At 50.6% G+C, this 17203-nt stretch overlaps 1 protein-coding gene across 1 annotated transcript in view; it reads left to right on the top strand.

Moving 5' to 3' along the window:
- Positions 1-17203, top strand: part of LOC129356805 (arf-GAP with GTPase, ANK repeat and PH domain-containing protein 1-like) — an 88933-nt gene that overhangs the window by 68795 nt on the left and 2935 nt on the right. Inside the window, 4 exon segments of the mRNA XM_055026354.1 lie at positions 4358-4377; positions 4379-4519; positions 4813-4903; positions 5707-5929. Of these exon segments, the coding sequence (XP_054882329.1) occupies positions 4358-4377; positions 4379-4519; positions 4813-4903; positions 5707-5929 (475 nt within the window).

Genomic DNA, 17203 nt, shown 5'->3' with positions numbered 1-17203 from the left:
CCGTCAGGATCCAGTCAGGATCCAGTCAGGATCCGGTAGAGTTCAGGTCTGATCTAATCAGTTTTGACTCGCCGGGTTGTTGCCAACCAATCAGGGCCTCCATTATCACTCGCTGACTTCCTGGAACAAAGGTTTGTGTAACAGGAGCAGCGTTCTGATTGGCCTGTGCCAGCGTAGCTCCGCCCCCGTCGATCCCTGGCCAGCGGTTGGTTGTCTCTGATTCGGCGTTGCTAATGGAGGCAGTCTGTGCATGGCTGAACAGATGTGGCGGCTGCAGCAGATGTGTAATGTTGGTCTCTCCATCAGCGCGGCAACAAGCAGCAGACATGACGAGTGGCTGCCTGAGTGATGGATGGGCGCTGCATCCTGCGCTCTGAGTAAATGTGATTTTCTCTCTTTATTCTGTCTTTATTCCTTTAATCCTGGCCGCCATCGCTCCCCATCGCCTTCGCCTCCTCCGCCCGTCAGCAGCAGACTCGCCCCGATTAGTCAGCTTAAGTGAAATATTATAAATAATCCAGCGTATTGAAATCTTTTATCAGCTGTGTCACTTTCATTATTCAATAAGCGATTAGTAACAGTCTTCCCAATTTAGCCATTAAGCACTGAGCGCGCTCAGTCGGCCGTCGGCCTGTCACGCCGGGCGGCTGGTGAAGTATCTAGGTGTCAGAGCGAGGCCCGGGTAATTTACGACGGGGGACCGCCCTCTGCGGCCGACCACACACACACACACACACACTCCTCACACTCACACACACCCCTCACACACACACCCCTCACACACACACTCACACACACACCCCTCACACACACACACACACACACTCACACACTCCTCACACACACACACTCCTCACACACACTCACACACTCCACACACACACACGCAGGTGAGATCACCTGCTTAGTTCACAGCTTCACACATACATTACAATAAAGCTTCAAACCATCGTCTCAGCTGAAAAATTCCAAAACAGACCCAGTTCAACAGGAAATGACATCAGAGCTTCAACCACAGGTTTTGGTCCTGTCTGGGTTTATTTCCATTCACTAAACTGGTTTAAACCAGACTGAACCAGTTTGAAGCAGATCTGACTGTAAACAAAGGGAATGAACAGAAATAATCCAAAACTCAGAAGTCAGAAATGTGAAGCAGTAGCAAAGCAAGACAAACATCAGAACCACAGCAGTCATGAAGCAGCATCAGGCCAGCGGGGATCCCAGGCCCAGCGGGGATCCCAGGACCAGCGGGGATCCCAGGCCCAGCGGGGATCCCAGGCCCGGTCCACATTAAACCAGTTTGGACCCAAAGCCAGTATCAGTAAACCAGTCACAGAGGTGCCCGGATAGGCCTCAGCATATCTTCTGTGAGCTTTCAAGCTGACCTCTGACCCCCAGAGTCTGAAGTTTCCTCTTTGACTGGAGACCCCGTGACCTCAGACCAGAGCTGATTGGCCGTTCCTCTGGCAGGTGATCAGTGTGTTTCGCCAGGTGAGCCGCAGAAGGAGAAATGAGGGCGAAGCTGTCTGGTCGGACCAGGTTCTGGTCGGGTTCTGTTTGGGTCAGAACCGGGTTCTGGTCGGGTTCTGTTTGGGTCAGAACCGGGTTCTGGTCGGGTTCTGTTTGGGTCAGAACCGGGTTCTGGTCGGGTTCTGTTTGGGTCAGAACCAGGTTCTGGTCGGGTTCTGTTTGGGTCAGAACCGGGTTCTGGTCAGGTTCTGTTTGGGTCAGAACCGGGTTCTGGTCGGGTTCTGTTTGGGTCAGAACCGGGTTCTGGTCAGGTTCTGTTTGGGTCAGAACCGGGTTCTGGTCGGGTTCTGTTTGGGTCAGAACCGGGTTCTGGTCGGGTTCTGTTTGGGTCAGAACCGGAGCCCTGCGGTCCCCCCCCCCTGCCTCTGGGAGGGAGAACAGTCGTCTGCAATATTTTCCAGGTTATTAATGCTGTAAAATGCTGCGAATAATGTGCGGAGTAATGACCTGTGTCGCAGAGCAATAGTGTGTGCGCTGACATTTAAGGCTTTTAATTTGTGTTTCCTGAGGCCGCCGCCTGTCTGCCGGCGCGCGGCCGGCCGGCCCGCCGCCTGACGGCCCGCCGCGCGTCCCGCTGAAACGTCGGCTGTTTGGGTTGTTCTGTTTGTGCTGCTAAAGGTTGCCGGTGTCAGAGTTCACAAATTGCCTCGGCGCCACCTCCCTTTGCCGAATGTCAGCCACAGTAGCCGAGAGCGCTGGCAGTAATTACTGCCGCCTGTGTGTTCTGGTGTGTGCATACGTTTTTAGTCGACCCGCAACGTTTAAACCCGCCGCTGACACAAACGCTCTGGGAAACGAGCAAGGCATCAAAACAACCTTCATGTCCTGCTGGGGGTGCGACGCTGCTGCCCCCATGGCAACCCATCCAGAACCAAAACCAGTATGAAACCTAAACCAGTCTGCAGTTTAAGGCCAAAACCTTCACACTGGCTTTAAACCAAAGTCTGTATCTACAAAAACTATGAACAGTTTTCAGCCAAAACCAGTAAAACCAGCATTCAAAACCAGTTTCAAACCAAAGCCGGAGTCAGACTGAACCTTAGGCCAAGACCATGTAACCAAACTAATACCAGTTCCAGTTGGTGTTATAAACCAGTTCAGAAGCTTAGCGTTGGAGCAGAAACTGGCTCTGAGGTCCGATCAGCACCAGTCACTGGACAGGACCAGTGTGAACCAGAAAACTCTCCCATAACCGGTTTAAACTAAAGCCAGTGGAGACATGAGCTGATTGGCTCAAAGACTGGAACCAGTCAGAACCAGTTTAAAGCAGTTTTAGATGCTACGTTTGATGCAGTTACCTGTAGTGGCCACTGGGGGGCAGCAGTCTGCGTTGCACTAGCTGAGCCATGTTTTTGTCGTTTCTGGACTGAACCAGGAGTTCTGGACCCGGAGGCTGCAGGTGTTTGTTGACCTTTAGAGCTGTAAATGTCAGGCCGGTTCTGGTCCAATCTGGACCTCCTGGTTCTATTCATGAGCTGCTGCGGCCCGCCGAGTTGGCGTTTAATCTGTGGCTTTGAGGGCGCACGCTCTTTGTTGGTCCTCCCTCCCTCTGGAAGCAGAGCATCATGGGAATTTAATTACGGCGAGTCCCTGCAGGGCGGAGGCGGCGCCGTCATTCAGAACCAGGAGGCTGTCGGATCTCAAACATGAGGCGGCAGATCAAGTTTGGACCTGGTTCTGCTGGAAGCCACAGACTGACTCTCCCTCTGTTAAGCTACAATCGGTTCTTTTTGTTCTGGTCCAGCCAGACTCAGGTTCCTCTACTTCTCTCTTTCTTCCTAACAACACTTCCTGCCTGACCGGCCACTTCCTGAAAAAGCTAAACTTAAAGTTAAGGTTTTAAAATGTCAGGTGGCATAAAGATGATAGAAACACTTCTGGCTTTTCAGCGGGACAAATGCAGCTTCTTTTCTATCAGCAAAAGCTTCACACCAGGCTAATAAAGCTAACGCTAGCTAACTAGCTAGTCTGTCTATCAAACCAGACTACTGAGGCTAACGCTAGCTAACTAGCTAGTCTGCCTGTCAAACCAGGCTAATAAAGCTAACGCTAGCTAACTAGCTAGTCTGTCTATCAAACCAGACTACTGAGGCTAACGCTAGCTAACTAGCCAGTCTGCCTGTCAAACCAGACTACTGAGGCTAACGCTAGCTAACTAGCTAGTCTGCCTGTCAAACCAGACTACTGAGGCTAACGCTAGCTAACTAGCTAGTCTGTCTGTCAAACCAGACTACTGAGGCTAACGCTAGCTAACTAGCTAGTCTGCCTGCCAAACCAGACTACTGAGGCTAACGCTAGCTAACTAGCTAGTATGCCTGTCAAACCAGACTACTGAGGCTAATGCTAGCTAACTAGCTAGTCTGCCTCTGTCCTGGATCCAAAGCCGGGTTCACAGTTTGCGTGATGCTTGTAATGTAGCAACCATCTTGTATGTTTCTAGTTTTTCTCTCTTGGCCGAATTCAAAGTTTTGTGTTTGACTGAAACTTGAAACCTGAAAGATTGATGGAAAAACAAGAAACCAACAAATTCATCTTGGTCCAACAACCAAAATGAATTTCACAAGCCCTTGTTGGCTTGATGACTGGATGATCTAATTGTGGTGAAAACATCAATAAAACTCAGAGTTTGTGTAGTTTAGTGTTTATCTGAAGTAGAGGGAACCGGCCTGGTGGTTCAGTTTGCCGTAAAACCGAAAGGAACGTGAATCCATCACTTATTCAGTTGGAGTTTTATGATGTTTCTGCTAATATTGCCTGTTGGGACTTTCAGAGTAAAAGCACAGAATGATTCCGGGCCGGTTCTCTGACCCGTTTTGTCCTCCACCAGAACAAGAGGAGAACTTTGAGTTTCACCATCGTGTCGCTGACGGGTCAGACGTGGAACTTCGAGGCCACGTCGTACGAAGAGCGGGACGCCTGGGTCCAGGTCATCGAGAGCCAGATCCTGGCCAGCCTGCAGTCCTGCGAGAGCAGCAAAACAAGGTGACCCGTTTGGTTCTGTTGGTTCTGTTGGAGGTTTAAAGCGACTCCTCAGCACCGGATCTCCTCTCAAACCCAATCTTTCCCGTTTCCATCCCATAATTACAGAATAGCAATTACCGTCGGGTCGGCCCGGTTCTCCGTCTCGGCCGTGTTTACGCCTAAGGCACTGAGCCTCTCAGAGGCCCCTCCCCCACCCGTTTAATTTGTTTGCCATGTTCTCCCTTCACGCCTGAAACATGTGTCTGTGATGACGTGTGTTGATCTAACCGGGCTCTGTGGACCCGACCTTCTCTCCTCCAGTCTCGTCTGACCAGCCAGTCGGAGGCGCTGGCGCTGCAGTCCATCCGGAGCATCCGGGGCAACGGGCGCTGCGCCGACTGCGACGTACCGAGTGAGTGAGCAGCCGTCTGTTCTAACGCTTTCACCACAGAAGAAGAAAGGAGGTCCTGGTTTGTAGGTTTCTATGACCTGAAGGGAAACCTTTGAGTTTACAACAGGAAATAGATCAGCAACAGGAAGTACAGGAACTACAGGAAGTAAATCAGCAACAGGAAGTACAGGAACAACAGGAAGTACAGGAACAACAGGAAGTAGATCAGCAACAGGAAGTACAGGAACAACAGGAAGTAGATCAGCAACAGGAAGTACAGGAACAACAGGAAATAGATCAACAGGAAGTACAGGAACAACAGGAAATAGATCAGCAACAGGAAGTACAGGAACAACAGGAAATAGATCAGCAACAGGAAGTACAGGAACAACAGGAAATAGATTAGCAACAGGAAGTACAGGAACAACAGGAAGTAGATCAGCAACAGGAAGTACAATAACAGAAAGTACAGCAACAACAGGAAATAGATCAGCAACAGGAAGTACAGGAACAACAGGAAATAGATTAGCAACAGGAAGTACAGGAACAACAGGAAGTAGATCAGCAACAGGAAGTACAATAACAGAAAGTACAGCAACAACAGGAAATAGATCAGCAACAGGAAGTACAGCAACAACAGGAAATAGATCAGCAACAGGAAGTACAGGAACAATCCAGCTCTATTGCCAAGGCGCTCCTGGTGACTCGATGGATGACTGTAGGTAGTTGCTGTGTTTGTTTGGACTAGGCCATTCAGTGGAAGATTTCCAGTTTCAATGTTTTGCCATCCTGTGACACCCAGCTGGTTCTGGTTCTGCTCCCAGACCCAGACTGGGCCAGCCTCAACCTGGGCGCTCTGATCTGCATCGAGTGCTCTGGGATCCACCGGAACCTGGGGACCCATCTGTCCCGGGTCCGGTCCCTGGACCTGGACGAGTGGCCGCTGGAGCTCATCAAGGTGATGTCGGCCATCGGCAACGAGCTGGCCAATAGCGTGTGGGAGGCCAACGCCCAGGGCCGCCTCAAACCGGGGGCGGACGCCAGCAGGTAGGACACGCCACCGGAACCGGGCCGCGGCCGTTGACACCAACAGAACCGGATCAGAATGTTGCTGCTCATGTTGTTGTTTCCCCTTGTTGCTCCATATGGCCGTGTGTCGCCCCATGCTGCCCCAAGTCACCTTGTGTTACCACCTTGTCCCCGTGTGTTGCCCTTGTTGCCCCATGTTGCCCCAATGCTGCCCCATTTTGCCCCTTGTTGCCCCATGTTGCCGTTTTTGCCCCATGTCTCCGTGTGTTGCCCTTGTTGCCCTATATCCCTGTGTGTTGCCCCATGTCGCCATGTGTTGCCCCATGCTGCCCTATGTTGCCCCATGCTGCCCTATGTTGCCCCGTGCTGCCCTATGTTGCCCCATGTCGCTATGAGTTGCCCCATGTCGCTGTGTGTTGCCCCATGCTGCCCTATGTTGCCCCATGTCGCTGTGTGTTGCCCCATGCTGCCCTATGTTGCCCCATGTCGCTGTGTGTTGCCCCATGCTGCCCTATGTTGCCCCATGCTGCCCTATGTTGCCCCATGTCGCTGTGTGTTGCCCCATGCTGCCCTATGTTGCCCCATGCTGCCCTATGTTGCCCCATGTCGCTATGAGTTGCCCCATGTTGCTGTGTGTTGCCCCATGCTGCCCTATGTTGCCCCATGTCGCTGTGTGTTGCCCCATGCTGCCCTATGTTGCCCCATGCTGCCCTATGTTGCCCCATGCTGCCCTATGTTGCCCCATGTCGCTATGAGTTGCCCCATGTTGCTGTGTGTTGCCCCATGCTGCCCTATGTTGCCCCATGTCGCTGTGTGTTGCCCCATGCTGCCCTATGTTGCCCCATGCTGCCCTATGTTGCCCCGTGCTGCCCTATGTTGCCCCATGTCGCTATGAGTTGCCCCATGTCGCTGTGTGTTGCCCCATGCTGCCCTATGTTGCCCCATGTCGCTGTGTGTTGCCCCATGCTGCCCTATGTTGCCCCATGCTGCCCTATGTTGCCCCATGTCGCTGTGTGTTGCCCCATGCTGCCCTATGTTGCCCCATGTCGCTGTGTGTTGCCCCATGCTGCCCTATGTTGCCCCATGCTGCCCTATGTTGCCCCATGTCGCCGTGAGTTGCCCCTTGTTGCCCCGTGCTGCCCTATGTTGCCCCATGTCGCCGTGAGTTGCCCCTTGTTGCCCCATGCTGCCCTATGTTGCCCCATGTGGCTATGAGTTGCCCCATGTCGCTGTGTGTTGCCCCATGTCGCTATGAGTTGCCCCATGTCGCTGTGTGTTGCCCCATGCTGCCCTATGTTGCCCCATGCTGCCCTATGTTGCCCCATGTCGCCGTGAGTTGCCCCTTGTTGCCCCTGCTGCAGCAGCAGGTCGATACTGTCTCCATTAGCTCGCCCCTCTCTCTCCGGTTCCTCTTTCTGTCGTTTCTCCTCAGATTCTGCTGACGCTTTAACGTCTCGCATTATAAATTATGGGCATCAAATGCTGCTGTGATCTCTGCGTTTCTCCTTCTGCCATCAAACTCGTTTGGAGGCTTCCATCCTCCCATCTCACTGGGGAAGCGCTTCCTCCAGCCGCCAGCAGGTGGCGCCGCGCCGACTCTGAATGGAACAGAAGTAAACCAATTAAAGATGGCTTCCGTCCTTTACTCAGCTGAGAGCAGCAACACGTTAGCATTTCGTTAATCTAGTTAAAGGAGAAACTTCGTGCTGCGATGACGTCGGGGACGGCAAGGCCCACGTTGGGAGGCCTTGAGTTCTCGACGCGGGTTCGATTCCCGGACCCAACGATATTTGCCGCATGTCTTCCCCCCTGTTCTTGCCACTTCCTGTCAGCTGACTTTAGACCGCAAAGGAGAAACGATGACACAGCAAAAATAGTTACCGAGGTGAATGCTACAGAGGTGAACGTGTGAATGCTAGAAGTGAACGTGTGAATGCTAGAGGTGAACGTGTGAATGCTAGAGGTGAACGTGTGAATGCTAGAGGTGAATGTGTGAATGCTACAGAGGTGAACGTGTGAATGCTAGAGGTGAACGTGTGAATGCTAGAGATGAACGTGTGAATGCTATAGGTGAATGTGTGAATGCTAGAGGTGAACGTGTGAATGCTAGAGGTGAATGTGTGAATGCTACAGAGGTGAACGTGTGAATGCTAGAGGTGAACGTGTGAATGCTACAGAGGTGAACGTGTGAATGCTAGAGGTGAACGTGTGAATGCTACAGAGGTGAACGTGTAAATGCTAGAGGTGAACGTGTGAATGCTACAGAGGTGAACGTGTGAATGCTAGAGGTGAACGTGTAAATGCTAGAGGTGAACGTGTGAATGCTAGAGGTGAACGTGTGAATGCTACAGAGGTGAACGTGTGAATGCTAGAGGTGAACGTGTGAATGCTAGAGGTGAACGTGTAAATGCTAGAGGTGAACGTGTGAATGCTACAGAGGTGAACGTGTGAATGCTAGAGGTGAACGTGTGAATGCTAGAGGTGAACGTGTGAATGCTACAGAGGTGAACGTGTGAATGCTAGAGGTGAACGTGTGAATGCTAGAGGTGAACGTGTGAATGCTACAGAGGTGAACGTGTAAATGCTAGAGGTGAACGTGTGAATGCTAGAGGTGAACGTGTGAATGCTAGAGGTGAACGTGTGAATGCTAGAGGTGAACGTGTGAATGCTACAGAGGTGAACGTGTGAATGCTAGAGGTGAACATGTGAATGCTACAGAGGTGAACGTGTGAATGCTAGAGGTGAACGTGTGAATGCTAGAGGTGAACGTGTAAATGCTAGAGGTGAACATGTGAATGCTAGAGGTGAACGTGTGAATGCTAGAGGTGAACATGTGAATGCTAGAGGTGAACGTGTGAATGCTACAGAGGTGAACGTGTGAATGCTAGAGGTGAACGTGTGAATGCTAGAGGTGAACGTGTAAATGCTAGAGGTGAACGTGTGAATGCTACAGAGGTGAACGTGTGAATGCTAGAGGTGAACGTGTGAATGCTAGAGGTGAACATGTGAATGCTACAGAGGTGAACGTGTGAATGCTAGAGGTGAACGTGTGAATGCTAGAGGTGAACGTGTGAATGCTACAGAGGTGAACGTGTAAATGCTAGAGGTGAACGTGTGAATGCTAGAGGTGAACGTGTGAATGCTAGAGGTGAACGTGTGAATGCTAGAGGTGAACGTGTGAATGCTAGAGGTGAACGTGTGAATGCTACAGAGGTGAACGTGTGAATGCTAGAGGTGAACGTGTGAATGCTAGAGGTGAACGTGTGAATGCTAGAGGTGAATGTGTGAATGCTACAGAGGTGAACGTGTGAATGCTAGAGGTGAACGTGTGAATGCTACAGAGGTGAACGTGTGAATGCTAGAGGTGAACGTGTGAATGCTAGAGGTGAACGTGTAAATGCTAGAGGTGAACATGTGAATGCTAGAGTTGAACGTGTGAATGCTAGAGGTGAACGTGTGAATGCTAGAGGTGAACGTGTGAATGCTACAGAGGTGAACGTGTAAATGCTAGAGGTGAACGTGTGAATGCTAGAGGTGAACGTGTGAATGCTAGAGGTGAACGTGTGAATGCTAGAGGTGAACGTGTGAATGCTAGAGTTGAACATGTGAATGCTAGAGGTGAACGTGTGAATGCTAGAGGTGAACGTGTGAATGCTAGAGGTGAACATGTGAATGCTAGAGGTGAACGTGTGAATGCTAGAGGTGAACATGTGAATGCTAGAGGTGAACGTGTGAATGCTAGAGGTGAACATGTGAATGCTAGAGGTGAACGTGTGAATGCTAGAGGTGAACGTGTGAATGCTACAGAGGTGAACGTGTGAATGCTAGAGGTGAACGTGTGAATGCTAGAGGTGAACATGTGAATGCTAGAGGTGAACGTGTGAATGCTAGAGGTGAACGTGTGAATGCTAGAGGTGAACGTGTGAATGCTACAGAGGTGAACGTGTAAATGCTAGAGGTGAACGTGTGTGCTAGAGGTGAACGTGTGAATGCTAGAGGTGAACGTGTGAATGCTAGAGGTGAACGTGTGAATGCTAGAGTTGAACATGTGAATGCTAGAGGTGAACGTGTGAATGCTAGAGGTGAACGTGTGAATGCTAGAGGTGAACATGTGAATGCTAGAGGTGAACGTGTGAATGCTAGAGGTGAACATGTGAATGCTAGAGGTGAACGTGTGAATGCTAGAGGTGAACATGTGAATGCTAGAGGTGAACGTGTGAATGCTAGAGGTGAACGTGTGAATGCTACAGAGGTGAACGTGTGAATGCTAGAGGTGAACGTGTGAATGCTAGAGGTGAACGTGTGAATGCTAGAGGTGAACGTGTGAATGCTAGAGGTGAACGTGTGAATGCTAGAGGTGAACATGTGAATGCTAGAGGTGAACGTGTGAATGCTAGAGGTGAACGTGTGAATGCTACAGAGGTGAACGTGTGAATGCTACAGGTGAACGTGTGAATGCTAGAGGTGAACGTGTGAATGCTAGAGGTGAACATGTGAATGCTAGAGGTGAACGTGTGAATGCTAGAGGTGAACGTGTGAATGCTACAGGTGAACGTGTGAATGCTAGAGGTGAACGTGTGAATGCTAGAGGTGAACATGTGAATGCTAGAGGTGAACGTGTGAATGCTAGAGGTGAACGTGTGAATGCTACAGAGGTAGCAGCAATAAATGGTAAATATGGAGTTAAAATCATCCCAAACTAGAAACATGAACCATTTAATGTGAGATCAGTTTTTAGAGCATTTCTTAAGATGATCGTTTTCAATAAATTTCTGATCACTATGAACAGATCCCTGATCCTCAGGAGTTGCGATTCTGCGTGAATCGGTTGATTCTGCATGTTTAGATCCGGCGTGTTAAAGAGAAGAGGAGCTGAAGGTGCAGGTGGAGGATGGAGTGTGGATGTGGTGTAATGGATGGAGAACTGCCCCCCCTGCTGCCCCTCCTGCCCCCGTGGTCTGTGGAGTGAGTAATAGAGGCCGAAATTTCATTTTGCAAGTGGCTGATTTAATGATCCACAGGGTAATTAATGGCCTGATTATCTTAATGTTAAATATGGCCAGCAGCAATTACGCTGACCTCCTGTCTGTCATTGCTGCCCCCCCTTACTGCCCCTGCTGCCCCCACCCTCCCGCCGCCCCCCAATTAGGAGGAGGAGACGGATGGAGAGACCAACACCTTTATTTGTGAAGGAATCGTCTGGGCTGAGCTGGAGGGAAGCGAGCGGCTCGGTGTGGATCGACACCAGCCGCGCCAGCTCCGCCGCGCCGCGGGGGCCCAATGGGCCCAGGGGGCGGAGCTTATGAGATTCGGGGCTTCCTGTTGGGCTTCAGCCTCCAAAAGACCAAGCCGTCCTCTAAATGGTGCCATTAACCCCCGGCAGCCCGCGGTCAGCCGTCATCGCCTCGGCTGGCGCGCGCGCCGCCCGCCGCGCCGCTCCTGATGGCGGCTGATGGCGGCGCTCTGGGGGCTGCTAAGTTTGGCCCTGACCCGGTGGGGGGGCAGCGCCTCCCTCAGCTGCTGCTCATCGGTTTAATGAGGTGTCCTGCGCCGGCTCCGCGGGCCTGGATGGTTGACACCGTGTTAGCGGACCAAGCCGACCGGCAGCGACAGCGCCCCCTGGACACACCCTCCTGCTGCGACCTCTGACCTCTAGAGAGGGTCGACAGCCGCTGGTTCAGGCTGGTCCATTTCTTCAGCCGCTGGAGAAAAATCCGGTTAATTTTGGAAACTGAAAGATGAATGTTGAAGCTTCCTGCAGGCCTAGTTCTGTTGCTTCTGACCCGGTTCTGACCCGGTTCTACGGTCCTGGTATTTGCTCGCTCCTGGTCCGCATCTAAAGCTGAAGCACAATCTGATTGTTCAGTTCATCTGTTTGTTGTTTGCTCACCGTTTGTGGTTGGGCTAAAAGGACTTTATGCTAGGCTACAGTAGCATCTGAAAGATAGCAGCTAATGCTAACGCTAACGTTACCTAAATGAAGAAGCTCCTGAAACTCTGGAGAGATGAAGGTTTGTCTCATCTGAAGGTTGAAGATTAAACCTGTAAATGTTGATTTATTCTGTAATTTAGCAGCAGGAAAATGTTTTGATCTGTAAAGTTTCTGCTTGAGTCGATTTGTAGTTTGTGATTAATGAATCTCTGCTTCTTGCTCTGTCTCCTGATGACTCGGTCTGTGTGTCGTTTGGACCGCTGGTTCTGGTCTCATTGATTATTGGCTGCTATTATCAGCAGGCAGCAGATCCTGAACCAATCGATCGCTGCGGTCAGAACCAATCAATCATGGGACGGTGTCTCTGGTTCCGATCTGAACCGTCAGCGGTCCGGCTCGGTTCCGCTCGCTCAGCCGCTCTGTCTGGGGTCGGCCGCGGGGCGTTCAGGTGCCGCTCCGACAGCAGAGAAACGAGCAGTGGGCTGAAGGATGGCGGCGCGGAGCGATGCTCCACCGTTTAACGGCGCGCGGCGCTTGACGAATTCCCGGCCAGTAATAATTCAGCAGCAGGTCTGCGGCGCTGGGGTGGGGGGGCCCGGGGGGCCCGGGGGGCCCGGGGCCCGTTAAGGGAGCAGATCCGTCTTGTTCGCTGCGCTCCGTCTGAAAAGGCTAACAGATTTAAAATTAGACCCGGGGCTTTTCATCTGAGCCGGGGGGCAGCTGCGGCCGACACGACGGCACGATTGGGCCCAGGGGACCAGATGGGGCAGGGGGCCCCGCATCACTGAATAATTGCCCCCCAGGGTCAGGGGTAATGGTGTCTGGGGGCAGATCCGACTCAGATCCTCATAAAACCAACTCAGATCAGTTGGGAAGGACAAGATGAGACACGAGTCACATGACATGGAACCAGAACCTTCTGCAGGGTCCACATGCACCAAAGACGGACTTCCTGTTCAGATGGATGAACTTCCTGCTACACAAAGCTGATTTTTCCTGCGTTAAACGGACCCGTCCTGTGGGACCCGAGCCAGTCTGCAGGCGGCGGACGATCAGGATGTTTCCAGTGGGAAGCAGTTCTGAGTGACACGTCAGCATCAACGCTCTGCGGGAGAAATGACTTTCAGACTGGGTCCCCGGCCCGTTGCCCCCGGCCCGTTGCCCCCCACCCCCGGTCTGTCGTCGGTGGCTCCCGCCCCCTGGTCCTCCGCTCCTCCAGCTGCAGCGCTGAGGAATAATTGGCTCCTTGGTTTTAATTCATCTGTAAAGGAGGCTTGATTAGATTAGTCCTAATGGACGTTATTTTGTACATGGCTGCCCCGCTGCCCCCCCTGCCCCCGCCTAACAAGCCCTCCAATTTACTGTTGACATTAAGCGGGCGACTCGAGCCAATCAGCGGCTCATTCATCGCCTTCATGGCGGCCAGGTTATGCTAATGCGGACTAAAAGCACAAACTAAAGCGCGTTCTTTATGCCTGAGTCATCAGATTACCCCCCCCCCCCCAGCCTTCCTCTAATAATGAAGATAAATAACCCCCCTGCCCCCGGCTCAGTCAGCAGCAGGACGGCCGCCGTGGGCCCTGATGTGTTTGGACTGAATGGGTTCACGGCGAGCCGCTGGTGAACCCTCAGCTGATCCCACCGCCACGGAAAAGATGGCCGACCGCAGGACGGAGGCCTAGAGGAGACAAACCCAGCTGTTTGGGAGTCCAGATTATCTGGAGGTTCCTGCAGTCAGACTAAAGGAAATGCTGAAAACGTTCGGATGGTTTGATACCTGACAATAATAACGATAATTATAATATCTACTACCGTCAATACATCAGCCACTGCATCATTTTAATACAGTTATAGTGATAATAAACTCTTTGTTTCTCTAACTGTCTCTAATAAAACATGTATTGATACTCAAACTAGACCTGAGTTTATATTTCTAATAAATGTATTCAAATCGTCAGTTTCCAGATGAATAAAAATACTTTTATAATAGACATGAAATGTTGGCACTCTGTTAGCGTTCAGTTAGTGCTCTGTTAGCACTCTGCTAGCATTCTGTTAGCACTCTGTTAGCATTCAGTTAGTGCTCTGTTAGCATTCTGTTAGTGCTCTGTTAGCACTCTGTTAGCATTCTGTTAGCACTCTGCTAGCGTTCAGTTAGTGCTCTGTTAGCATTTGGTTAGCGCTCTGTTAGCATTCGATTAGCATTTTGTTAGTGCTGTGTTAGCACTCTGCTAGCGTTCAGTTAGTGCTCTGTTAGCATTCAGTTAGTGCTCTGTTAGCATTCTGTTAGCACTCTGTTAACGTTCAGTTAGTGCTCTGTTAGCATTTGGTTAGCGCTCTGTTAGCATTCGGTTAGCATTCTGTTGAGCTCTGTTAGCGTTCTGTTAGCATTCGGTTAGCGTTTTGTTAGTGCTCTGTTAGCGCTCTGTTAGCATTCGGTTAGCATTCTGTTGAGCTCTGTTAGCGTTCTGTTAGCATTCGGTTAGCATTCTGTTGAGCTCTGTTAGCGTTCTGTTAGCATTCGGTTAGCGTTTTATTAGTGCTCTGTTAGCGTTCTGTTAGCATTCAGTTAGCATTCTGTTGAGCTCTGTTAGCGTTCTGTTAGCATTCGGTTAGCGTTTTGTTAGTGCTCTGTTAGCGCTCTGTTAGCATTCGGTTAGCATTCTGTTGAGCTCTGTTAGCAGATCTTCTGTAAATGTCTACTTGTCAGTCCTGAAGAAGAGCTGCAGGTTCTGAGGAGGTTTGGGTTCCCTGTGTTTGGGATCATTGAGGACGTGTTCCCAGTGTTCCTCCTGGTCCCTCAGGATGCTTTGTGACATGTAGTTAATTACCAGAGGAGGTGTCTCCTACATCCTGCCCCCCGCCGCTCGGTTCCTCTTTAGTATCCGTGCAGCATCAGTGGAGCGTCTCGTTTCAGCTCAGGATCGGCTTCCCGTCGCTCCGGCCCGTTCCTCCTCCTCCTCCTCCTCCTCCTCCTCCTCCTCCTCCTTACCTCATCTGCATGGTGGCAGCTCTGTTAACCCCTGGTCTCCTGCGCCGGCCTCTTTTTAATTATCTGAGCCCATCGGAGGGCGGCTAACGACCCGCTAATTGATTTCAGCCTCTCTCTCCCGGCTCCTGGTGAAGGTGGAGCCAGTCGGCGGGCCTCACCTCTTCTGGCAGGGATTCATCTTTAAAGCACATTAGGTCAGGCAGTTAGCTGATGCTCCATCTATCCGGCTATTAATCTATTAATTAGAGGGCTAATTAGGCCAGAAGAGCAGCCTGACACCGTGTCACTCTGGACCCGCTGCTCACCGCTCATTACCTCCCACTGCCTCCACCGGGAGCTAATGGAGGCTCATCCGTCTGCCTCCCTCTGCAGGAACCAGAACCAGAACCGCCGGAGAGCGGAGCAGGGACGGGTCGCCGGGTCCGACTGTGGGTTCCATCTGGACCTGTCTGGGTTTTAGAAAAGTTCAGATCATTCCCAAACATGCACTGTGAAGCAAAAACTAATGAAATGATCCGTTAATCTGAAGAATCATCGATCATCAAAGATTAGTCATTGATTGGATAACGAGAAAACAGGAGCGATAGAAAAATATCATGATTCATAATAAAACATCAGCACTAAAAACTCCTGGTTCTGGTCCCAGTCCTGGTTCTGGTCCAAAGAGTTTTTATTCCTCAGGTTTAATTGGCAGCAGATCTTTAGTGTCTAATTCATTCATTTTAATTTCAGATGATATCTGATCTTTTCTGCTCAATTGGTTTATTTTCTGCTTTTCTTTGGATTCTTATGTTGCTCTGATGTTTTATTTCCTCGTTTCGTCTCGTTGTTGATCCTCTAGTTTTAGTGGCTCTGTCTGTGCTGACCAGTCTGGATTTAATCCATATGTCCTAGTCAAAGTATTTTCTCTGAAGCATTGTTAGTGGATACTGATTCTGTTGCTGCGACTCGCTGACTTTGGCTCTGGTTGTCGGTTCAACGCCCTTAGGAAGGCAGACAAAGCAGCTGTGGGGCACACACACTGACACACACACTGACACACACTGACACACACGTTGGAGCTCAAACAACAGGCAGGAAGTCAGAGATGCTCAGTGGGCCCAGCGCGGCGCCCTGAGGAACGCCAAACAGAACCAGAGCTGATGAAGCTGTCAGTCAACAGGTCAAAGGTCAAAGGCTTCAGTGACTGGAGAATCCACTTTAATCCCAGTTTAATCTGGAAGTTTCTTTTGTCTGTTGTGTTTTTCTTCTGGCTCTTGTAGCTTTGTGGGAACTTTTAGTTTTTAGTTCAGGAATTTTCTCAGGTTTCTGTTGATTTTGATGGTTTTATTGAAACGTTCAGATGAATCTGATCTGTAACAGCAGCAGAACCAGCAGCAGCCGTGCTGCTACAGACCCACTGCAGCTCACACACACAGCACCTCCCCTCTGGGCTGCGCAGGCCTGACATATTTGCATTGTGTGTGTGTGTGTGTGTGTGTGTGTGTGTGTGTGTGTGTGTGTGTGTGTGTGTGTGTGTGTGTGTGTGTGTGTGTGTGTGTGTGTGTGTGTGTGTGTGTGTTTTCCTGTCATAAGCGATCTCACCGGGACTCGTGTTTAATTATCTACCCAGCATGCCTTGGTGCTGAAAACACAGCATTTCCTCTAATGGGATGTGAAAAGGGACACACACACAGAGATTAACACACCCTGTGTGTGTGTGTGTGTGTGTGTGTGCTTCAAACACGTTAACACACACACACACACACTCTTGGTGCGGTTAATTAGTGCAATTAGCCTCTCCAGTGTCCAGAGCTGTGTTTTCAGGAGTCGTTAACTCGAGACGGAGACTCGCTGTTTACTAAATACACGCCTGAAGTTCACACACACACACACGCATACACACACACACACACACACACGCATACACACGCATACACACACACAGGCCGATTACATCACAGTGATGCTAATGTACATTAAATGTGTTAGGAATATTCAGTAACGGTTGTAAAAACCAAACCATCAGAACAAGACGAGGTTCAGCTTCAAGATGGCTGAAAACCCATCAGATCATCAATATCCATGATTATTGAGTAGATTTGGAGTTAAACATCTCAACCGCCGTCAGTCTGCTGACGTTTCCTGTCTTGTTTCTTTATTTTAAAGTTGAAACTGCTGCTGCGCAACGTACTCAGAGGGCTGTTGCTAGGCAACCACAGAGCTACCAGTTAGTTGATCCCACAGCTAGCTCTGTTAGCCCTGTCGTGGTGAGCAGTCCCTCCTCTGCCTACATCCCCCAGAATGCTGTGTGGTTCTTGATTTCTCAGTGTAATTATTTCCATGGTGACCTGTAGGGTTATTGGTGTTTGATGTTTCTGGACGCCTG

Source organism: Poeciliopsis prolifica, unplaced genomic scaffold (genome assembly GCF_027474105.1).
Source record: "Poeciliopsis prolifica strain line A6 unplaced genomic scaffold, Auburn_PproV2 SCAFFOLD195, whole genome shotgun sequence".
Taxonomy (NCBI): Eukaryota; Metazoa; Chordata; class Actinopteri; order Cyprinodontiformes; family Poeciliidae; genus Poeciliopsis; species Poeciliopsis prolifica.
Note: the sequence above shows the minus strand (reverse complement) of the source record. Positions and strands in the feature narration are given on the sequence as shown.